The 25991-nt window shown below is 31.8% G+C and overlaps 2 protein-coding genes across 2 annotated transcripts; both read left to right on the forward strand.

The window, feature by feature from the left end:
• The first annotated feature begins 8705 nt into the window (after positions 1–8705).
• On the forward strand, positions 8706–14335 carry LOC112695471 (phytyl ester synthase 1, chloroplastic). Its single transcript, XM_025747817.3, has 13 exons — positions 8706–9544; positions 9866–9917; positions 10100–10155; positions 10352–10510; positions 10588–10692; positions 10841–10947; positions 11230–11351; positions 11617–11725; positions 12224–12354; positions 12532–12901; positions 13050–13163; positions 13509–13594; positions 13885–14335. The coding sequence occupies exons 1-13, from the start codon at positions 9088–9090 to the stop codon at positions 14189–14191; spliced, it is 2175 nt and encodes a 724-aa protein (XP_025603602.1). The 5' UTR covers positions 8706–9087; the 3' UTR covers positions 14192–14335.
• Positions 14336–16397: 2062 nt separating this feature from the next.
• LOC112695472 (uncharacterized) lies at positions 16398–19785 on the forward strand. Its single transcript, XM_025747818.2, has 4 exons — positions 16398–16707; positions 17293–17540; positions 18135–18354; positions 18503–19785. The coding sequence occupies exons 2-4, from the start codon at positions 17295–17297 to the stop codon at positions 19615–19617; spliced, it is 1581 nt and encodes a 526-aa protein (XP_025603603.1). The 5' UTR covers positions 16398–16707; positions 17293–17294; the 3' UTR covers positions 19618–19785.
• The last annotated feature ends 6206 nt before the right edge of the window (positions 19786–25991 follow it).

Raw genomic sequence — 25991 nt, forward strand, 5'->3', positions numbered from 1 at the left:
TTTATTTAAAATAAGAAATATAAAAATTTAATGAAGTACAAATCATGTTAAACTTTTTTATAAGTAAAGATAATAAATAAAATGGTTAAATATATGTAAATTGATGTAAGAAAAACATGACACTTTAATAGATACATATTTATTTGTTAATTAGTAAAAATGTTTGTATAATATTAAACAAATTAGTTCATTAATTGCAAGTGATATATAGTGTGAGTTGTCTTAAAATTTTTTTAATATAAAACAACAAAAACGATGGTCAATGCTATACTAGTAGATTCGGTACCATTTAATTTTTTTATGCATTGTTCTAAGGATATTTTAAATATTGTATTATCCGTTGTATAACAAATATTTTACCAACTATTGTTTCATACATGGCATAGCAGTATTTCAATTAAGTGGATAAAATATGTGAATTTTTTTTAGTTATTCTTGTTAGGGAGATGGGGAGTAACATTGGAACTGAAAAGTTTCAAAGAGGTTAGCTGTGTTTCTGTCATTGACTTTGAGAGACCTCTTTAAATTGTTTCTATTAATGATTTATCAAAACTATAGTAGGAATAATATATAATTTTATATTATTTTATAAAAAGTAGAGAGGTGAGACTCAAATAATCAATCGCGTAGGAGAAAAATAGATTATTGGTAAAATAACATTCATGATCGAATCATGTGAATAATTTATGAGAATATTTATGAGTTGATGGAATTTGAGAAAAATAGTTTATTATTTAAATTAATCTTCAAAAAATTTTATTAATTATATCAGTTTTTAAAAAATATAATTATAAATTAATTTTATATTTTCATCTATTAAATGATGATGTATTGTGTTAAATTTTACGTCACATGATAATGTAGCGATTAATACTACATGTTATAAAATAATTGGTGAACTAATTATAATTATGAATATGTCAACTAATCATTTTATAACATATGATATTAATCTATCATGTCAATATACCACATAATATTTAATGTGATATGTCATCATCTTGACTTATGATTATATTTTTTAGAGACTAATATAACTAATAAAATTTTTTAAAAAATTAATTTAAACAATAAATTATTTTTAAAGACGAATTTGAGTATTAATCCTATATTTATTTCCATAGATAAACTAAAAGGTGCTCACTTGAATTATGTTTGTAGCACCCAAAGAAAAATAGTATAGCCAAAGGTTTTATAATAAAGGCCAATTTTATAGTGTCTATGAATTTTTACCTAAATTTTGCCTAACTTATTTTTTGTAGTAAATTTTTATTTTTTAAAAATGATTTATTCTTATATCTTTTAAATTAAATAATAACTTTTAACCTTTTTTAGTAAATAGGCACCACCTTTTAAATACTATAGCATTCATCTTATAATAAAATAGAAAAAGAAAAATAAATAAGAAGTAAAAGTACTATTGACTTCCAAATCACATTTGAAATTGGCAAAAAAAAATTGGTGTTATTGCTAGATATAAAAATTTAAAGTCATATCAGTCATAGTATCAATATATGCTTTTTTTTATCTTATAATTTTTAATTGAATAAATACCCAAAATGATTCCTAAATTTTAAATTGTTATTCAATTTAGTCTTCGACTTTTTAAAATGATCAATTAAATCCTTGAAATTCAAAAAACTGCATATTCGCTAGTCCCTTGCAGAAGTGACGTCTAAACGTTGATGATGTGGCATTCTAATTCTATGTTGATGTGTACTAAACTTGAATTTGATTCAAATTGGTACTTGAAATTGCTTAAAAATATTCAAATTAGTCAATTTTCAATTATAAAACCCTAATCTCCAAATTATTGTCTTCTCTTCTTCGATCTCTCTGCTGTCTTCTTTTCTTCTTCGTCCTTTCCGCTATCTTCTTCTCTTCTTCGACCTTTCCACTATCTTCCAGTTCATCTTTTTTTCTCGTCTGCATGAGTGATGATGGGTGGTGGAGAGAGAAGCCAAAGTAGCTCAAGTAGGAACAACTTTGTAGGGAGACCTTATGGCAGCAAAAGAATGTGCAACAGGGGAGGTAAGAACGCCATTTTCTGTAATTGCAGACTTTGGATGGTGATGAAGTACTCAACGACAACAGAGAATCTTAGTAGACTATTTTATGGTTGTCCAAACTATGAGGTAAGGTTATAGCTCTAAAGAAAATGTTAAAATAGTTTCACTTTGAGTTTGGATTCACCTGCGTTTTTTACTTTGTAGTATGAAATCTATTGTAATTTTTTCTGTTGGGTTGATGGAGGTGAAGAACTAGTTTGTGCAACACCCATTTCACAAAAATTTTTGCATGAGTTCAATTAAAAAATGACAAATTTAGAAAGTGATGTTAAGACATTGAAGATGATGATAATGGTTACCTTCTTAAAAGTGGAAAATATATTTTAGTTTAATGGACGAACCTGCAAGGATACATATAAATTAAATCTGTGTTGAACTTAAAATTAATCCAACCACATTAAATTGTAATTAAAATAGTTTTTAGGTAAGTGTACTGATGTTGTAGTTTAAGATGAATATGAACTGAAAGATAGCGGTGAGGACGAAGAAGAAAAGAAGACAGCAGAGAGATCAAAGAAGAGAAGACAATAATTTAGGGATTAGGGTTTTATAATTGAAAATGGACTAATTTGGATATTAGTAAGCAATTTCAGGTACCAATTTGAATCAAATTCAACTTTGGTACACATCAGCAACGTTTAGACAGCACTTCTGTAAGGAACTAACAGAAATACACTTTTTCGAATTTCAGAAATTTAATTGGTCATTTAAAAAAGTCAAAGACTAAATTAAATAACAATTTGAAATTCAAGAACCATTTTGAGTATTTACTCCTTTTTAATCACATAGTCCCTCAATTAAAAATTGGCTTTTTTTTAACATTTTTCACTCTTTTTATTTTTATCACTTACTTTTTTATCATGTAATATGAATTTTCCTTCACCTTTGTCCATATGTGAAATGATTTCCAATAATCTTTGGTATCACAACAATGTTGTGTAGGTTTCAAGTTGAACTTTTTAGTTTTTGTTATTTTATTATTAAATAAATCACCAAAAATATCCTAAATTATTAAATTGTTGACAAAAGTATTACTAAAAAAATTTTTACTATAAAAATATCTTTAAAATATTTTAAAACACGATAAGAGTACTTAATTGTTAGATCAATTGATCTCCACATACAAGTTTTTTCACTATACAAGTCTTACAAGTCCTCAATATCCCTTATTCCTAAAACGCGCTTCTTATGACACGTATGTTTCATGCCTCCTTAATAGATTTTTCAATTAATCAACGTGCGAATATATAACTTCTTTTTTCAAAAGAATTTTGTTTCATTTTTCGAATTTCTTCTGCGTTTTCTTACCTTCTCTCTTCGATCTCTTTCATGCGTTTTTTTGTCTTCTCCTTTGCCGTTTACGTAAGTTTCTCTCTCTGTTCTTTTTCTTCGATTTTCTCGTTTTTCAATGTTTCTGAAATCAAACTCTAAAATTGTTTTAAAGATAATGGATGATTCAACTTCAAATTGTCAGCTGAATCAGAGCAAAGTAGATTTTGAATTTGAATTCAATGAAGTTTCTGAGGTGTGGCTTAATTCCAGTTAATAATTGAATCTGAATCTGAATCCAGTTAGTAGTTTATGATTGTGTAGCTGAATAATGCGTGGACTTTGCCTGTGAAATTTGTTGTTCATTGTTCCTTGTTTGAATTGAATCTAATGTACTAGTTGTGATGAATTTGTTGTTCATTGTTCCTTGTTTTGACACTTTGCCTGTGAAATTTGTTGTTCATTATTCATTGTTTCTTGGGTGTATTTACAGTTTATGAATTTTCATCTAACTGAGGGTGATTTGTCTTATTCTTTTAGTTGAATTGTTTCAGTTTCTGTTTAATGATGATTCATGAATTTGATTTTTGTTATTTTGTATGATGATTTTATAGTTCTATTTGTATTCTATAGTTTATACTCATTTTAATATGGTGTATTTTAGGTGTATTTTCTAGCCCCTCTATGATATTGATGAGCAGTTTGTTCTCCAAATATAAGTGTTTTTTTCATACAAGTCTTTACAAGTCTTCTCCTCCTTTTATTGTTTTGAATCCAATCAAGTGGCTGAGGGTGCGGTTCAATTCAGAAGAAAAAATGTAACATTAGAGGAAATATTTTTCTGTACAAAATGCTATTTGTATACTAAAATTAGCTACCAATGTATTTGTGTATAAATACATGTGTGGTTTAATTTATTTTCAATGTATATTTGTATTCCAGTATGTATTTTATACTGGTGACTAATTTTAGTATACACATAGCATAACTCATTTCTGTATTTGCAGCAAATTTGGGGGTAAAACAAAGATATTTGGATGTAACACGAAGATATTTTGGTGTATTTTAAGAAATTTTGGGTGTATTTTTATTCTGATAAGTTCTGCATAATTTAGAACTCTTTCTCTTCCTCCTCATCATCTTTTGCTGCTTCTTTTTTTTTTTTTCATTATCACCATCTTCTTCTTCTTTTTCTCTTATTCATCTTTTCCTTTTTGTTTTACCTTCTCAAGTTTCTTTTTGTTTTACACTCTTAACAAGAATAAAAACAAAAAAAATCAAACAAAAAAAAAAGAAATACATAATACTCCAAAATTACTTGAAAAAATATGAACTTACATTCATTTAACTAAAAGAAAGAAAGAAATAAGGAAAAATAAGAAAAAAAAATACAGTGTTAGAAGAAACATTTTTCTTACAAAAATGCTATTTATACACTAAAATCATCTACTAAAATCAGCCACTAATGTATTTGTGTATAAATACATGTGTGGTTTAATTTATTTTTAATGTATATTTGTATTACAGTATGTATTTTATACTCGTGGCTGGCTTTGGTGGCTGATTTTAGTGTACACGTAGCATAACTCATTTCTGTATTTGAAGTAAATTTGGGTGCAAAACGAAGATATTTGGGTGTAACACGAAGATATTTGAGTGTAAAATGAAAATATTTGGGTGTATCGTTATTCTGATAAGTTCTGCATAATTCATAACACTTCTCCTTCCTCCTCCTCATCTTCTGCTGGTTCTTTTTTTTCATCATTATCACCATCATCTTCTTTTTTTTTTCTTATTCATCTTTTTCTTTTTGTTTTACATTCTCAAGTTTCTTATTGTTTTACTCTTTTAACAAAGAATAAAAACAAAAAAATCAAACAAAGAAGAAGAAAAAACACATAATGCTGGAAAATTACTTGAAAGAGGATGAACTTACATTCATTTAACTAAAAGAAAGAAAGAAATAAAGAAAAGAAGAAGAAGAAAAAAATACAGCTTTAGAGGAAGCATTTCTCTGTACAAAAATGCTATTTGTACACTAAAATCAGCCACTAAAATCATCCACCAATGTATTTATGTATAAATACATGTGTAGTTTAATTTATTTTCAATGTATATGTGTATTCTAGTATGTATTTTATACTGGTGGCTGACTTTGATAGTTGATTTTAGTGTACACGTAGTATAACTCATTTCTATATTTGCAGTAAATTTTGGTGTAAAACGAAGATATTTGGGTGTATTGTTATTCTGATAAGTTCTGCATAATTCAGAACTCTTCCTCTTCCTCCTCCTCATCTTCGACTGTTTCTTCTCTTCTTTTTCAACTTCTTATTTCATATTCTCATAATTCTTTTTGTGAGAAAAAAATCAAACAAAGAAAAAAATACATAATGTTGCAAAATCAAAAGAAGAAGGAGGAGAAACACGACGATGAAGATAAAACACGCGAAGAAAAAAGGAGGAAAGACTAAAAGAAAAAGGAGAAGAAGAAGGAAGAAGAGGAGGAGGAGGAGGAGGAGAAACGCGAAGAAAAAATGACAGTTATGGTTTTCACTGAGGAAGAAGAAGAAGAGTCGTTTATAATGGTGAATGAGCGCTTTAGAAACGTGATGTGCATGTTAACACGTTTTTGTGGGTGAGTGTAGCTCGTGGTGGGTTTGCCCCAACTTGTAAGACTTGTAAGTCAAAAAGACTTGTATGTGTAGCATAACTGTTACTAAATATATATTTTTTAGAGTAAAGTGTATTTTTTGTCTCTAAAGTTTGACAAAAGTTTTAAAAATATTCCTAAATTTTATTTTGTTTTAATTTTGTCTCAAAAATTTTCGATTTGCATCAAATATATCATTGACGGCTAATTATTCAAAAAATTTAAGATCAATTCAACAATAATTTCATAAGAACAACCCTCAACAAATCAAGCATATTTTTCATGCATTATTACTAGATTGGTCTTACATTTTTTAAAAATTTAATCGTCAAAAGTATATTTGATGCAAATTGAAAACTTTTGGAATAAAATTGAAATAAACTAAAATTTAGGGGCATTTTAAAATTTTTTGCCAAACTTCAAAAACAAAATATACTTTATCCTATTTAAAAAAAAAGTTTAAGATATTTGATAATGTATTTTTGCAAGCATAATTAGAAAAATAAAATATTTATATTTTAAAACTTGATAATTTTATGATTTTTTTTAAATGTCAAAAGTATTTTTTTTAAAAAAAATAAACTAAAATTTAGAAATTGAATTTTGTTTTTTTTTCATGTACTTTTTAAATATATTCAAATATTCTCTATAAAATTTCGAACTAAATATCCAAACAGTTTGTCAGACACATTACACATAAGTCATTTGCTATTTTTTTAAAAAAATTGTATTTTCTTGTTATTGTTATTGCATTTTAAAATATTCTAAAGGTATTTTTATTATTATTAAAGTTAGAAAATAGTCCTGACAATGATTTAATAATGATTTAATAATTAGATGACATTTTTGGTAGTTTATCGAATATTAATTATCTATTTCATTTGTTTTCAAGTCTGATAAGTGAAAGAAGGAAAAAAAATCAGAGCTGAAAGAATTTCTGAAAATAAAAAATAAAAATGAAAAAAGTACATTCTGTCTCTTGATTTTCTATCCGCACATTTCAGAGAAGCACAAGAGAGGTTGGCGTGTATAAATGTTGGCCACATCAATTGCAGTTGAATTAATGGGTTCCTTCTTTGATATTTGCCTGCGATTATTAGTGAGAAATCCTGTTTTAGTTTAGTTTCTCTAAAAAAAATTTTACAAAGAAAAATAAATCTTTTTCTTTTGGTTACATTTATTAAACTCAATATTTTTTATAATAAAAATTTAGATATAATTAACTAAAAAATTGAATATCGTTAAATAATTTAATAAATTTAATTAAATTATTAATTAATAATTTTTAATTATAAATTTATAACTGAGTTTCTGTCATATTCTATAAGTTAATTTTTTAATCACGTTATAATAGCTCACCCTTTTGCATACGTCTAATCTAGACCCCTCTTTTCTAGTATTAAAAGATGTAAGAAAAATATATAAATTTGAACTATTTTTTATATAAACTATATTACGTATATATTAAAATTAATTATTAAAATTTATTATTAATATAAAGGATATATTTAAATATAAATATACGTTAAAAATAAATTAAATTATATATATATTTAAATATAAATATATTAATAACTAATTTTAATTATTAATTTTAATATACGAATAACATTTTTGTTGCGATATATTCCCATGAAAGCCCACTTATTTACGGTAATGCGTCATAATTTATGTGGGGCTGATACGCAGTTCTTGTAGTGGATTAATGGTTTATGATATTCTTATATCTCAGTTACTCCCACGTTACAGATTATTCATTCCCTCTGAATATAAAAATTAACAAAAATATTATTTATAATTTTATATACTAAAATATTATGTATTTATATATAATATATATTTTATATTTTAATATATATTTTATATTAATAAATAATAACTGATTTTAGTATATATTTGTGGATTTATTATTTAATGATTAAGATGTTAATATTAAATGCTTATGTTTGAATAAATTATCATGTTAATTAATAAGCTAATAGAAATTTATATAACTAGTTAATTTAAATTGATCGAGCGGTTAATTCACTAGTTTATTTAAGTAATTGTCAAGATTCGAATTATATTTTATGCTTAGAAATACACTTTTAAATAGAATTTTGATCCGCAATAAATTAGATATTAATTTGTTAGAAAAATATCCTAAAAAATAAAAAACTAAATACATAATCAATTAAAAGAAGAATTCCGCTAGATAACTAACACCCAATTAGCCAACCATGACTTATCATTAATTATTAACCCTAATTTTTCAAAAACAACTGCAAAGAGACTAGTAAAATTTGTGACTTATAGTTACTAATTAATTATCATTAATATTTTTAATAGTATAAAATTATTTATTTTTTTTACTAATTAAATCTTAATCAAATTTTAATAAAAACATTAATTTACTAGTATTTTCAATAGGATCAAAATTATTCATTAAATTATTTACCCCACACCTGCATTCTAAAATGCCTATAAAACAGTATAGAATTGAATCACTATTTAAACCACCATTTTTCTATAAATTTTTTTTTTATTATCATTAAAATACAATAAATAAATAGTCATTTAAAAAAATTATTAAACATAAATATAAAATATTCAAAATATTCTATCATATTTTTTTATTAATATATATAAATCCAATCAGCAGGGTTGGTAGCTAGGAATAAGACTTTCTCTTTTTCAAATTGTCATTAAAAAACTATACATTATTATTATTAATTATATTATATTATATTAACCAATAAGCATTAGATAGAAGAATATTGTGCGCATGTACTATTCGTGTGTTTAGCGGCATGTTAGCTTGTATCTCTCATCCTCTGTTCTGTTTCTTCCGTTAGTGTTCCGAACACCAAACATGTGACTCTGACGGTTTCATTTTCAGACATCGGTTTTAAGGATTTTAGCACAATAATCACAGCAAGTTTCGTGTGGTGCTTCTACAGTCTCACTTGAATGAAAACTGAAAAGCCAACAACAACAACCACCAAAAAAGAAAACAAAAAGTAACCATAATAAAAAAGGTGAACTCTTTTCTCGTCTTCAATTTCCTCAAAAGCCTTGTGTGAGTTGAAGAGTGAAGGTTCATTTCAACTTTTTGCCATGGCTTCTACTTCTATAATGAGTTTTGGGGTGTCACCCTTTTCTGCAATGAGGCCTCGTTTTCGAGTTCAAGCTCAGAACTTGGACGGTCCAGTAATCCCCACCAACACAGTATTGCCATCTGAATCAGATTCAGCAGTGACTGCAATAAATGGAGTTTCTTCTTCTTCCTCACTTGTTCTTGATACAAAGCATGAAAAAAATGATTCCTTTATTGTTGAGAAGAACAAGGAAAATGGGAAGTTGATAATTGAAGAGAAGAGGAAGGGCAATGATGCAGATGATGCTATGGTTTTGGAACCCCTTTGGGATGATGGGTATGGTACTCAAACAGTGGAAGATTACTTTGCAGCAGCAAAAGAGATTATCAATGGTGATGGTGGCCCACCAAGGTGGTTTTGCCCAGTTGAGTGTGGTTCTCCTTTGAAAAACTCTCCCACTCTTCTCTTTCTACCCGGTATAACAATTTCTACTATTCACTCCTGTATATTTCAATTTGTCTAGACTACTCTAGGGTTGGCACTTTTTTATTCCTCAAAATTCTTCATGATTTTCTTTGGTGTTAGTTGGATTCAATTTCCAATTATGTTGGCTACTTGTTTGTAATGCTGCATATTGAATGCCAACTCCAACACTGAGTTGATCTAGTCCCTTCCTTGCAATGTGAAGCTTAAGCCATAAGGAAGGTAATGAGAGGGGAAATAATGAACCCGAGCCGGGTTAGTTGGTTGATGAAACATGTATGCAGTGTTAAAGTTCTTGAGTTTTATTTTTGCAGGGTTGGATGGTACAGGATTTGGCCTCACTTTGCACCACAAAGCTCTTGGGAAGTATGTTGTGCTATATGCATATTTTAATAACTAATATAAACAAGTACTCTAGGAATGGCATTTTAGAACATGTTATAGTCTCATTTTAGAACATGTCATAATCTGCGAGATTTGAGTTAGCACTTTTCTTGTAATTTTATTTTGTGTTCTACTTTCTCACCCATTTTGTTTCTGGATTTCAGGGCTTTTGAAGTTCCTTGCTTGCACATTCCTGTTCTTGATAGAACACCGTTTGAAGGTAGTTTCGTATACTATTGTGTTGTAGTTTATGCTTTTAACTGATACCAACTCCTGGTTGATAATTGTTTCTAGAAAGTTCAGAGATATTTTGTTCACGCCTTCAAATTATCTATGGGATTTGGATTTCTATTTCTTGTTAGGTTGGTATTTCGTCCTTAACTTTGTTTTTTCTTCCGTATTTTAATTTTATGAAGGACTGGTGAAACTTGTTGAAGAAGCTATTAAGGTTGAGTATGCTTTGGCTCCGAATAAACCGATATATCTGGTAGGTGATTCCTTTGGCGGATGCCTAGCACTCGCTGTTGCTGCACGCAATCCAACAATCGACCTGGTTCTGATATTAGTCAATCCAGGTACACTGATTAGTGCTGTATTCGAAATTGTCATTATTCGTGATAATAAAATCTGACAGTACATTTTTTCAACCCAGCTACATCCTTTGGCAGATCCCAGTTGCAACCTTTGTTTCCTATCTTGGAAGCTTTGCCCAATGAACTGCATGTTACCGTTCCCTTTCTTCTTAGTTTCGTTATGGGTAAGTAATCTGTTTTCTCATGACACTACTTTTACATTACATTTTGTTCATGGAACTAGTGAGTTTATTTTCAAATGTATTGAATGGTTCTTGTGCTATCGAAAATTTTTCATTGTTGATACAATGCTATGTAATTTCATGAGATCAGGCGAGCCAATGAAGATGGCATCAGTCAGTATCGAAAACAGTCTTCCACCTGCAAAGAAACTAGAACAATTATCATCCAATCTAACTGCATTGATGCCATGTCTTCCTGTAAGAAAACTTCAATATTCTGTTCTTGTCACCCTTCTGTTTAGGATTTTATATTGTTTCTAATTGCATTAGTTGACTAGAATGACAAACTTGTAGCATGGATTTCAACTCCTAAATTTCCAATTACAAACTTGTGAAAGGTTTTTTACCTAGTAGTATGTTCTGTCTTTTTCCTCTATCCTTCTCCCTTAATCTCTATATCTCGAATTTTTATCACGTATGCGGTGCTGAATTATATTGAGTTGCCTATCAATATTATAATTCGTCCTATATTTTTTTCAGGAGTTGGCTAATATTATGCCAAAGGAAACTCTTATTTGGAAGCTTAAGCTTATTAAAACAGCAGCTGCCTATGCCAACTCACGTCTCCATGCGGTTAAAGCTGAAGTACTCGTGCTTGCTAGGTTCTTACTCTCTGGATTTTATGTCTCCTATGATTTATGGGGTGTCTATATGTGTTTGTTTTTTCTGTGATCTCTTCTTCAAAATGCATGGTTTTTGGGTTGTAGCAGTAACTGAATCAATAATATTCTGTTTTAGAACTTAGGAATTTATACATTCTTTTCTGTGAGGTGTGTGATCATCAGTTCATGTAACATGTATAATGTGCTTTCAAATTTGTGTAAATTGGTTGCTAAAAAGTTAGATTGATAAATTTTTTTATTCTAGTGGCAAGGATAACATGCTTCCCAGTAAAGATGAAGCTCAAAGACTAGCACGTTCGATACAAAATTGCAGAGTCCGTAATTTTAAGGACAGCGGACACACCCTTCTATTGGTATGTGAATGAACAGATATTCCTGCAACTATCATCATAAATTTCAAAGGCTATTGTAGAAACTTCCCTATGGCTTCTGGTTAAAATGTTCTATTATGCTTTGCATTTTAGGATTAACTCATTAGCTGTTATAACAAACTTTTGTTCTTTTATATTTATTACTGCTTATGTAGTTCTCTTGTGGTAGAAGCTCTATAAGAGTAAGAGTCTTCTTTCTAATTCTCAATGAAGTGACCATTCAACTTATAATAATTGAAAAAAGCTGAAGACTGATCTTTCTAGTAAATTGCTCTCTTTAGAAGCTAAAACCTGAATTTATTTTTTATTTTGGTTATTTACAAAATGTATGCGAAAGGGAGCATTGGAGCAAGGTTGAGTTTGTCTCCGTGTGACCTCAAAATCACGTGTTCAAGCCGTTGAATCAGCCCTGTGTTAACGCAGGATGCTTGTGCATCGCACTTGTAGTTAATCAATTGTTCATTGTTCATGGTGATACAGGAAGATGGCATTGGTCTATTGACAATCATCAGGGGAACTTGCATGTACCGCCTTTCAAGAAGACATGATTTGGTCAGGGATTACATTCCCATCAGTATGACTGAATTCAAAACTGCAATGGATATAGTTGGGTAATTTTCTTTTAGTAATTAATCAAGTATTATGCTCACCATGTATTGTTCCTAGAAATGTATTAGTAGTTAAAGTATAATTGTTTGTGCTTTACTTTCATATTCTTCTTTAAGAATTTAAGTTGTACCTGTGTTCCCAAGTAAATGAGAACAACAACAAAATAAATGTTGTTGCAGATTGTTGCGTTTTCTTACCGGTTCTGTCGTGTTCTCAACATTGGAGGATGGAAAGATTGTGCAAGGTCTTGATGGTGTTCCGGTCGAGGGTCCTGTCATATATGTTGGTTATCATATGTTGCTTGGAGTAGATCTTCCCTCACTTGTGGAAGAATTTATAACTCAGAAGGGTATCGTGCTTCGAGGAATATCCCATCCTGAGCTTTTTGAAGGAAGAAGGGAGAATGTTTCTTCTGAGTTTGGTGTATTTGATTGGATGAAGATATTTGGTTCAGTGCCTGTTTCAGGAAGCTATCTTTTCAAATTACTTAAGAACAATTCACATATTCTTCTATATCCTGGTGGTCAACGCGAGGCTCTGCATTATAAGGTCCATCAAGTTTCCAAAATCGTACTCTAAAAGAATCCATGAAGTTGATGTGCATACAGTAGTTAAATATTTTTGTACTTTTGTGACATCAAAACATGCTTGTCAAAGTTTGAGGGCAGCTCTGATATTGTTCCCATTTGTTGTTTAGGGGGAAGAGTACAAGGTAATTTGGCCGGATCATCCAGAGTTTGTGCGTATGGCGGTGCGATTTGGCGCTACAATCGTGCCATTTGGTACTGTGGGCGAAGATGATATAGCTGATGTAGGTTTCTTCTTTTTCTATAATGATTTCTTTACTCCCTTTTTTTTAGTATTATTTTTTGATTAATGTTGCTATGCTCAATACTACTTAAGCCTTGGAGGGATTTTTGGCTTTCATAATCACTGAAACAACAATTATAAACACTTTAAGAATGTGATCAACACAAAATTACTGTAATTTGAGAATCAGCCTAGTTAGCCAGTGCAATTTGAGGAGAACTTCACTATCTTCAGCTCTTTTTTAACTATTTGTTTTTCATAAGAAAATATCTGCTATATTTCCTTTCTTTTTGCTTGCAAACCTGGAACATGATGAATTAATTGGGCTCACATCTTGATTTTACAGATAGTTCTTGACTTCAATGACTTAGCAAAGATCCCTTATTTCATAGAATATGTCAGAGAATTGCAGCGAGGCTCGGTTAAGTTCAGGTAATTACTCTCCATCTTAAAATTCAGGCTGCTTGATTGTGTTTTTAAATATCCCATGATTGAATATGTATATTTAGGTGAAAACTTAGGTGCAGTCAACTTCACGTGAATTTGATAGTTGAGAACCGTTAAATGATTTGAATGATTTGACTAAATTTTCATCTAACGACTCTCAATTATCAACTTCACGTGAAGTTGACTGCACCTGAGTTTCCACTGTATATTTAATATAGTTAATAGTTAATATGTCAAAGTTGTGGAGTTGTTAATAACAATCAAACAATTTTCAGAGATGAGATAAGTGGTGAGGTAGCAAGCAGAGATATAGCTCCACCATTGATTCTTCCAAAATTGCCTGGAAGATTCTACTATCTATTTGGGAAGCCAATAAGCACAAAAGGGATGGAGAACATGCTTAAAGACAGAGAAGCTGCCAACAAACTATACCTTAAAATTAAGTCAGAAGTTGAGAACAATATGGGTTACTTGCTCAAGAAAAGGCAGGAGGATCCGTACAGGAATTTCATTGATAGGAGGTTATATCAGACACTTTACCCTCGCTCTGAATCTGATCAAACTCCAACATTCAAGATTTGAATGAGAAATGCTTCATGTGCTACACTATTCTTGCTCTTAGTGTATTCATAATAATTATTTGGAAGCTCATTATTATGTACATGCATGATGATCATATTTATAATAGTCAAATAAAAGAAAATTATGCTTTCTTTGACGTTTAAACCTTGAGTTTTGATGCAATTAGAAATTGAAACAAAGTTAAGAGCTAGCATGCTCATTGCACCACTTTAATCAAAGCTAATATGAGTGGTCTAATGATTTGAGAGATTAGGATAATATGGATGTCATTAAAGATGTAAACTCAATATATGAAACATAATCTCCTTGATATTAGTACAACAGAAGAAATGATTCACCTAAGTATTTATGGACGTGATTACAAACCATTCTCCGCAATTATTTTGCATGATGACCTCAGTATTTGAGTGGTGAATATTATTTTTAACAAATTTTATGAAAGTAGAAATAACAAAATGTGGCTAGGTCTTATTGAGCATAGTAATATACATGTGTTATGTAAAAAAGATATTGAATATGTTCATCATTTGTTCTTTGATTGTGAGTTCTTTTAGTAGGTGTGGTGCGTTTAGTTAATTGACACTAAAAAATTTTGAATTTTCTCAAATATAACAAAATAATATTGAGAGTTGGGCAGAAGTTGATAATAAAAAAGATGAGCTACAAAAATTGTAAATGAAAGATTCTTTGCAATTATTTAAAATATTTAGCTAAAAAAAAATAAAGGATATTCCAAAATAAAGAGTAATTATTCAAAAGTTAATTATGAACTATAAAAAGTGAAGTAGTTTAAATTTTTTTGTTGTTGATAAATACTAGATATCACAGTGAATTAAGTTTATTTTTTTTGTTTTGCTGTTTTTCTTTCTCTTCTTGCTTCATCCTTGTTAAAAAAAAAAGAAATAACAAAATATCAATTTGTTTTAATATGTGCGATTTGATTATAAATATTTTACTTCTTTAAGTTAAATCTTTTTATTTGTAAGTGTTTTAAGGATTTTTTTTTTCTAAAGTTAGGAGTAAGATTTAAATTCGAAATTTTTAGATAAAAATGAAGAGACTATATCATTTGAGCTATAGCTGGTTGCTACAAGAATTTTTCTCTTTAACCAAATCTAAAGAGCGAATTAAATCTAATTGTATTAAATGACATTAATAACCATCAATTAGTTCCCTAAATTACACGATTAAACAATTAATTTTGTTTTAATTAGCATCTTTGACTACAAAAGATTAGACTTGATTCAATACATTATTTCCATATTAACACACTGCCAAGTAGCAATGTCAACACTCGACACACTTACAAATCCCCGCCATAGTTGGTTATGCTGTGCAAAACTTGGTTCTTCTAATGGCCTCCGGAATCAGCACCTTTCATGTATCATCACTTGCTCACACTTACTTGTTGCTCTTTCTTCTCGCTATTCCCAATGCCACCAACAGTTCCAAAGTGAAACTCATCCCAAGAACTGAAATTGACCCATTCCTCTTCCCCAATAACCTTTCCCTCCTTGAAACACACAATAAACAGGCTTGTACAACTCTCAAGTATTTTTCTTTTATTAATAATAGATTATGGATGACATAATAAATTAATAATAAGTAAATATTAATTAATATTTTCTTAAAATTAGAAAACAGCACTAAATGTCTAAATTAGAAGAGACACTTAAATACTTAATATAAAATAGAAGAAATAATAAATAAATAGAATAATTTGGCCGAGATAATACTCAGTTTGATCTCTGAATTTTTATACAAGCCTTAATTTAGTTCATAAAATTTCAATTGTCTTTATTTAGTCCTCAAAACGACTCATGTTAGTTTTTGAAACAATTTTTAATATATAAACGTTAATACAACATCTGTTATGGATGTCATGTTAGACTTTGTAAAATAATGTCCTTTTTATTTTGACATTTAAATAATTCGAAAATGATATCATAAATAGTGTTTAATAAAATTTTATCTAACAAAACAAGTAATATCACGTTATTTTTAAACTATTTAAATGCCAAAGTAAAACGACACTATTTTACAGCTTTCAGTAAAATCGTATCCGGGACTAATATGAGACACGTAACAAATTGATTAACTCAATTTGGGCTGATTAATGTGACAATACCATACTATTTTGTGAAGAATAAAATAATTAGACATGTGAGTGATGCAATAAACGGCAGCGTATTGGGGTGTTTTATTTACGCTTTCACTTTTTAGTTTTAAGCTTTAACCTCTGAAAGGCAAAGCTAAGAAGTAAGAAGCAATGAAAGTCATTGTCACTCAGATTAGAAGCACAAAAAACACAAAACCATAAAAGTTACAGCTTGTTTTTGTTTCCCTTTGCAGAAAACGTGAACTATGCAAATTTCTAGTTCCTAGCTCCTAGCTAGCTTTCCCTCACAATTTTCCATTTTTCCAATCAGAACTAACTTGTCCAATTTCAAATTTCGAATTTCACTCTCCACCACCCAGATCCTCTCGTTCTACGCTCGTAGACTTGTTTCAGAAAGGTCTGAATTCCATGTTTCATGCTTTCTTGCTTGTCTATTAGGATTAGGATTCCTTCGCTTTCATCATTCATCAATGCAATTTCTGAGCTTTTTCTTTCTGTAACTAATTTGCATGAATGGGGCTTCACTGATTGTGCTCGGTTATTATTGGATGGTGCCAATAATGGGGGTTTGTTTGGGTAGATGATGAATACATAGGTGTATGTATTAATAATCTCTGTTTAATTCTTGAGCTGCTTCGGTTGCAGCTACTTCATTTTTGGGAGGGGGTATTTTTGGAGTTTCTTTGTGAGAGTGGATTTTATCAAAATTCTAGCGAGATGAATTCAACTTGAATTTCACCAAAGAATGATTTGTTATGTAGTTATATTTATTATTGTATTCAACTCATCACTCCTGTTTTGAACATTGCTCTAGGTTCCGTTAGTTTTGCAGACTTGGTAAGTTCATATGTTTACATGGGGTGGATGAAGAATCTGCTTGTTCTTTAGTGTAACCGTGGACATTTTGGAGAATATGATTTATTTTTATCTAACACAAAGGTCAATGGAATTCCTCTTTTGAAGTATGTTCATTTCTATGCAGGCATGTATAAGAACCGGTTGCAAGAATTGGCTCAAAGAAGCTGTTTTAATTTGCCAGCCTATTCATGCATCCGAGAAGGGCCTGATCATGCTCCTCGTTTCAAGGCAACCGTCAGCTTCAATGGAGAGACATTTGAAAGCCCTACATTCTGCTCTACCTTAAGACAGGCAGAGCATGCAGCGGCCGAGGTGGCTCTTAACACTTTTGCAAAAAGGGGCCCCTCTAGAGCTTTGGCTGCTAGGGTTCTGGTGAGCAGTTGTGATATTTGTATCATTCTGTCTCCCTTTTTGCTGGATTTCATTTATGCATTTCTCTTTATTGATTTGCTTAATATATCAATTTTATAATTGCTTATCTATTGCCATTCAGTGGGTAATGCATAGGAGTGTCAAAGCAAATGATAATAAAGTCCATTAGGTGGTTTGGACATGTGGAAAAAGATTGTTAGAGTATCCTATGAGAAAGGTGGACTATAGAACAGTGGTTTGTGGTAGAGAAAGACGTAAAAAGACTCTTAAGTGAGATTTCTGTGTGAACGATCTCACAATAGACATGATACATGATTGGGCGTATTAATGTCATTTGAGATGAAATAATACCCCCCCCCCCCCCCCTCTCTCTTCTTTTTTCACGTTAATATAAGAAATCCTGGATATTTGTTTGTGGCATATGGTTTGCTTCTCTCTTCAGTCTTTATTTTCCTTTTTCCCCTTCTCTGTCCAGTGGGGTAGAAGAGAAGAGATCTGGAGTGGCAAAAGTTGAAGTTGTTATATTACAATGTAGAAGGGTCTTTATTATTTAAAAGGTTATCATCTATACTTTTGTTATTTGGATATTGACAGGATGAAACTGGAGTGTACAAGAATTTGTTGCAGGAAACTGCTCATAGAGCAGGACTAAATCTTCCTGTGTATACTACCATTCGATCTGGACCAGGCCATGTTCCTTCCTTCTCATGCACAGTTGAGATTGCAGGAATGTATTTTGTTGGAGATCCAGCTAGGACCAAGAAACAGGCTCAGAAAAATGCTGCTATGGCTGCTTGGTCTGCATTGAGAAAACGTGAGCACTTGTGGCTGTGATTACATCTTTCTTATATTTACTTTTCCAGTTTCAATCCTGCACCTAAACCAACCAGTCTTCTTTCCAACATTCTGTATTTCCCTTCAGGACCTGACTTTGTATTCCATTTGTTTGAATTTCTGTCTAGTATCAGAGCATCATTTATCTTCTTCAGCTTCATCCTTATGTCCTTCGGGGTCTAAAGGCAATGAAGAACAGGAACAAGTTGTAATCGCCCGGGTTCTAGCAAGTTTACATCCATCCGAGGCAAGACCCCTTTTAGAAAGTGTCAATCAACATAGATGGCAAAAGTCAACGACAACAACATCCTTCATGTCAACACAGCCGATTCCGGCCATATATCCTCTGCAATGGCAGCACTGTGGAATATCTGGTTTTTCCCCTGAAGTGGCGCTGTATCATTTTTGGCAGCAAGAACAAATTATGCAGCAGCAAAATCGCCTGTTGGCACTAACCATTCAGCAAGCTATTCCATCTGCTCCACCGATTTATCCTATGATGCACTCTGTGCTTCAGCCAGAGCACTGTGTTTATTTTCCGGCTAGAGAACTAGCATCAGTTCATGTTGGACCGAAGTTCCCTATTGCTACATCAAGGCCTTCATTTTACTTATCAAATCAAATTGTTCCCGAATTAAGCAGAGGCAGGTCAACGGTAACCATTAGAGAGATACAAGAGGAAAAAGCAGAGGATCCCCCAGCTTGCGACTCTAGTACCGAGGCCAGAGTTCTAACACTACCTTCGGATGATGAAAGACTGAAGCACGGTGGCTCTGAAAGTGGAAGCAGAAATGCTGAGCTTGGAGGTGAACAAAATGGGAATTCAGAATGGACTTCTCATAGGAGCATGGGCACTGTTCATAGACCAGTTAATATTAACAATTCCTATCTCAGGGCACATTCTGAAGCAAGTTCCAACAGAAGTTTCAGACCCCAAGGAACTGCTTCTTCCATGGTGAGAACAGTCAGTCCTACTTCATCGGCGGGGTTCAGACCACAACACAGGGAGGTACCTCTGGCTTCAAGGATGAGAACTGGTGTCCCAACAGGAATGCTAAGAGGGACTACTCCTCGGTTCATGGCGCCACCTGTGAGGATCAGATCAGTAGTTCCAGTATGCTCAGCTCCTCCTCCAAGGAGATCCGTATCAGAGGATTCCAGAGTCGAAGAAACAGATGATCTGAAACTCCAAGACCAAGAAGTCTCAAGAACAAACTTTGATCTTGGCAATCTTAGAATATGAGTAATATACTAATATATACATACTAAGGATAGATATTTAGTTGAAAAAAATGCAAGGTTTGTGCCAGATAATATGGTGCTTTTTGGAGTAAAGAAAAAGGTTGGCATCTCTTTGATGATATTAATTATGCCAAGTTAGAAATACATGTGTGATCTGTTGTCATAAAAATTATTGAATCTGAAGGGTGGAGTAGAAGAAATACTTGCGTATTCTTCATCGAAGTAGGAAAATCCGCCGGTTAATTATAAATTGGGGCTTTGTTACTTAAATAAAATAAAGGAGATTCAATGTTACATGAATCTCCTAAATTAATTTTTTGTTACGTGAATTTTCTTTCTTATATTTATATAAATTGTCTTAGGGAATTGAGATTTAGGTTAATTAGTAAAAGACGATACCTAAAGCGATTTACGCCTTGTTTTCAATTTTAAAGATGAAGTATTAAAGTAAAGGATGGCTTTAAGGTATAACCAGAAGGTAATTTAGAGAAGTTTTGTCATCAACGACCTTATACTAATCCGAAATAACAATGGAGTTCAGAAGTTGGGCGAGAAAAAGTTGGCAGAAAATTGGACCTTATACTAATCCGAAATAACAATGGAGTTCAGAAGTTGGGCGAGAAAAAATTGGCAGAAAATTGGAAAGGACTTTATAAGGTTACCAAGGTCTTAGGAAAGGGTTACTATAAATTGTCTAACTTAAAAGGGAACGAGCTTTCGAGATCGTGGCACGCATATAACCTAAAAAGGTATTACAGTTAGAAAAATGTATCTTGCTTTTTGATATACTCTTTTTTCCGATTTTATGATTTTTTTCTCAAAAAGGATTTTTCTGAAAGGAGTTTTAATGAGGCATCACAGCAAAGACTAGAGATTATAAGAAAATCTTTAGCAGCAAACTTATGTAAACCCCTTTTTTTCTTATCAATAATAAGATATTTCTTCTACCAAATTTTTTATTCTCAAACGCATTAATTTAAGCTTGAAAAATCGCAAAAATCGCTGACCGACCTATATGGTTGGCAAAATGAAGCGACGAGGTACAAATTAATGTAAGAAGTTGTGTAAGCAATTCGTAAACCAACCCAAAAAATAAGTCAGAACAAAAATGAAATGTAAAAATAACTTGGCAAAAGTCCAATTATACGAAGTCGGAACTTACAAAGGAAAACATAATATTTGTATATGAAATGTCCAGAAAGGACCGATCTACTTAGCCGACCTCATTTCTAAGTAAAAAACAGCATCAAAAGTTGTTAAAGTAAAAATTTTCACCTTAACAGCAGTACAAGTTAAGATATATTTCAAAATACGCAATCACTTAAACAAAAAAATCACTATTAAAGTGAAGAAAGATTTTTTTAACAAGATCATAAAATTGTTCAAAACTATAAATTACAACAAAATAGAAATTATTCCAAACCAACTACTACAAAGATTTAAAGACCTACAGATTAGGCCATTCAAAGCTACAAAAGAGAATGAGTTTACAAAGGATTAAGCTATTTTTCTGTGATGACATCTTCGACTTGAGTAGAAGAGGTCGAATCGTATTCAGACACTAGCACTGCGAGAATGGGACGATTTGGAGGAGGAAGGAGCTCACCACCAGATTGAAGGTCAGGATCCTGAGAAGACTGTCTGACCTGTGCCCCCGAGGTCTTTGAGTCAGGCATAGGGGTATCCTCCTCATTATCTGGAGCAGGAACGATTTTTCCGTCCACAACTACGTTGTCCGGGCTGATCAGAAAAAGGTCCACCTAGGGAGCAATAACTTGAAACTGGACCTTCAAGTTTTCAACCATCTCGTCCATACCCTCAGCCACAGCCTCCTCGAGCTCCGCATACTTGTCCCGGGCTATAAAAATCTCATCCACCAAATTAAGTTTCTCTCCAAAAATCTGGGTATAACTCTCTTAAGCTTTCTTCTTCAACCCCTCTGACATGGCCAAAGCAGCCTCCGCCCGTTTGATTTTGGCCCGAGCTTCACCGTGGTCGGAGAGTAGTGCGTCCCTCTCTTCTTCAAACTCTTTTTTGGACTTCCTCAAGGAGGTCACTTTGGCCTGCGAAGCCACCATAGAGCTATGAGTGGCATTGAGGGAAGTCTTCTCCAATTTTTTGGCCAAGGCTGCACATATACCCGCTATCCGAACTCCACTTCGGGCTAAGAGTTGAAGGTGACTTTTGATGACCATATCATCCATGCTGATGTGGCTATAAGGGAGGATGTACTTTTCACTCTACGCAAGGCCGTCAAAGCCCTGCTCGTATATGCTCACTAACTCCAATGTCTTGCGCTTCTTAGGATTCGGTTCGTCAGTAGGAGGTGGAAGCCGAGGAGGAGTGGATTGAGAAGTCGGGTCAAGATAATCTTCAAAGAAATTGAAATGCCCAAGTTTGACTTTGAGGGCGAGGATATGTCAGCAGTTTCACCAGCTTCTTTTAATTGTATGTTCCACACAACAACGTTCTTTCTAGTTGAACGGAGCGTTTTCATGGCAAATGACTTAGGAGCCATCCTTTTTGCAACACCCAAATGAAAGCACATTAGTCGTCAACACAATTTTGCAAGTAAATCTATAAAAGTAAGAGAAAACTATCTAGCTCAGACTGAAACTGGCTCGAGTTCCCTAAATACCTCTTTGTGTCCAGATAAAGAGCTCAGCCCCAAAACTTTTGAAGCACCCCGACCACACTCTCTTTTACCTCGTCTAAATCATCCAAGTTATACTTAACTATCACAAGGTTTTTTTTCCAAATACAAAGAAAAAATAGACTCATCTTCATCATTCAAGAAAAAAGGTCGGACACTCTCTATAGATCGGACCTTAAAGAAGTAATTTTTAAAATCATGAAAGGACTCATCAAAAATAGCAAAAAATTTCCTACCTTAAATAGCACGGAAAGAAAGCCAACCTTGTTTATTAGAATTAAAGAGTTTGGTGAGCACGAAGAGGTAAAAGAAGACCTTAAGAGAAGGTCGGACATCTAGTTCCCGACAAAGAAGTTGATATATTTTTAAGAAGCCCCAATAATTAGGATGTAATTGAGTAGGGACAACGTTGTAGAATTTAAGGACCTCAGATTCAAACTCTAAAAAAGGAAAGATAACCCCTAACTTCGTAAAAAAACAATCATAGACATATATGAAATGTCGTTCCGACCTATCAAGTCGGGGGAAGCATAGCCTCTCCTTAGGGTCATCAATGACAATCTCATAGTTCCTCTCATCCTCTCGACTTAAACATAGCCTATAATATCTATGAAAGGCCTCGCCATATTCATTATCAATTACAGGGACAAGAGTAAGGACAGTTAAATCTACCCATTTTAACTCAGATGAGACCTTAGACGATATGTTATGAACTACAGAATGAGACATACAAACTACACCAACAACACAATAAAACAAAAAATCATCACTACAAATCGGACAAACAAGACAAGTAATTATAAGGTTGGGTCAATTTAAAAGGTCGACACTAACATCTAGAACATAAAAAGATGCAACACAGGCATTCACAAACTCAAAAAAGGTCGGGTCAACATTGCAAAACCCTCCCAAAGCATAAACAATTATGTGATACCTCGTACATATAGAAACGAAGCCACCTTCTATTCGAAAATGGTAACGTTTGGGGGCAATATAGAACCCCATGTTCGAAACCACAACAACAGTAAAAATCTTTTCAAATATTTTCAAACAGCCAAAATTAGATTTTCAAGAACGCAAAGCATCAAAGTCAAACTAGAAATCACAAGTAATATTTTACAACTACCATTCATTTATACATTGATACAACCTAGAATGCAGAAAAACAAGAAAACATAGACAAGGGCACAAACCTTGAAAAGTACGAAAATAGAAGGGCACGTCGAACTGCAAAAACACAAACGGTCCTCTACCGAAGTATGAACAAATCTTCTAAAAGCTTTAAGATGGAGAAATCTTGAATAAATGGAGCAAAGTGCAAAGAAGTGAAATGAGAAAAGGGAACGAACGCTTCGGAAATGGAAAAAGAAGAAGGAAAAAAGTGAAGTATTTATGACACAAGGGACAAAAGAGACATTTCGCACTCCTCATTAATGGTGCGCACAGATCCCAAGAAAATTGCAACGTAATGTATGCTGTGTCATTAAGTGGCACAACGTTTCAAAAATTTTCGAAACACGTTGAACACCCGATCTTTTGAAGGCGGTGTACCTGATGAAGGAAACTGAAGCCACAAATGCTCGAGTCCAACCTTATAAGAGCTTGAACTCAAGCAAAGGTACTGTTCGTACCCTGACCCAAAAACATAAAGACTGTCCGAATAAGAATAAAGGCCTACCCAAAAAAGGTGGTCTCATCTATTTATCCGACTTCATAGAGGTTGGATACGACAAAAGTAGTTTAACCTTACTTATCTGAATAAGTAACCACCTCCTGAAATATCTCCTATTATCTCTAATTTATCTAGAAGAAAAATCTCAACAAACTTTCAAGATAACAAAAATGGTTATCCACCCATAAAGGTGAAATTACTCTAAAAATGTGGTTATCTCTCTATTATAAATATACTGATACACTCAGGTATATTCAGAGCCCAATCTACTAAAAACATGCTTAAAACACTTGTTAACTTAAATATCAGAATCTTTTGTAGATACAATTCTCTACCTTCTTATAAAAAACTCAAACGACGATACCTTAACATCAGTACAAGTCGAACGCTGTCTCAAAAGAAGTCTAGACCTTGACATTGAGGCTTAAACTCCCGTTTCAGCTACCCCTCAAAATAGTTTAAAAGCTGGTTTGGTGCTATTTAATTGAAAGAAAACTAGAACACAAGAAGAGATAATAAATTTGATGCCGAAGAGTAGGTAGTTGTAGTAGTAACTTGTCCCGGGATTTGAGCCCCGAGTGACCGGATCACTTGTTTAATACTTCTTTCTCAAATTGATTTATCCTTTTATTTTTTTAACAAATATAATATATTTGGACAAAAGAAATAATCTTAAATATAGTAAATTTTGAATAAAATTAAAAATTAAAAGATAGTACTATTATTTGGATTACCAACTTACCACCCACATGAAAAGGTTACTGGTGAATTCATTCCACCTTGTGAGTTCCAACCATGCTTAAACTGTGGGCATTGGGCGCTTAGCTGTATACTTACTAAAAGGTTCAGAAATAAGTGAACTACACTATTATAACTAGTGGATTGATAGGTTAATCCTCGTCTTTTATTTATGGAATATTATAAAAATAGTCACAATGAAAAAATAACAAAAAATATATACAATAAAGAAGTTATTTATTAATGTTAGTAGAAGGATATATTGCGCAAAATTTGATGTGATCAAAAGTGATTGTTCTCTTTCAATCCGTTTATTAGTAGTAGGGATATATGGTAATATTATGAGTTTGGTTACACTTACATATGTTTTTTGTTTAAGTCTTCAAAATAAAAACAAAAAGGGTAAAAAGATTAAAGATAAATGAAAATGAAAAGTTTTAATTCTTTTAAACGTATTTATTGCATAATTATTTGCACATGGATAATGGGTTTGCTTCTGTCATATAAATTATAATAAACAGTTCACCTCCTGCTCATACGGTCCATGTTATTGATGTGCAAAAAATTAATATTTTTGTACGTAAATTTTATATGATTTTGTGGATTTTTATTATTTTGGCCAAATGCCTAATAAAACTTTTCATTTTAATAATATGGTATGTGGATGATTTTTAAAATATAATTAATCTCTATTTAACTAACTAAATCCAACCAACCAAGTAGTTTTAACCTAATTCATCTTTACGCGTTATTACATCTAACAAATTTTTTACTTAATGCGCGAATATATATAACTATTTTTTTATCTAGATTTTGTTTTTTTTTTCAATTTTTTTTTTTGCATTTTTTGCATTCTTTGCAATCTCTTCCTATTCATATTCTCTGCATTCTCTTTTTTTTATGTATTCTTTTTATTTTCTACTTTTTTTGTTCAAGATTAATGTTCTTTTATCTAATTTAAAGATTTACATCAATTTTTTTAAAATCAAGCAATAAAATCAACTTTGAACATATATTTCATTTTCGAAGACAATAAATGATTCAAAAGAAACATATTATCCCAGTGTCTTTTTTTAGCTTTTAGAATCTATTTCTTAGTTCAAGATTCAATGTTTAGGTGATTTATCTGTTTTTGACTTTATTGCTTGAGCATATATATATTTTTTAAATTATCTGAAACCCAAGTTATTAACATATATAAGTTAAAATCTGTTTCTGTCCTAAGATGGAGGACTATGTCAATTGTAAGAGGTGCGAATCCATCTGTCCTATAGATTTCTTAAGTGTTCGAGTTTATTTGTGGCATGAAACA

This window comes from Arachis hypogaea, chromosome 6, assembly GCF_003086295.3.
Source record: "Arachis hypogaea cultivar Tifrunner chromosome 6, arahy.Tifrunner.gnm2.J5K5, whole genome shotgun sequence".
Lineage (NCBI taxonomy): Eukaryota > Viridiplantae > Streptophyta > Magnoliopsida > Fabales > Fabaceae > Arachis > Arachis hypogaea.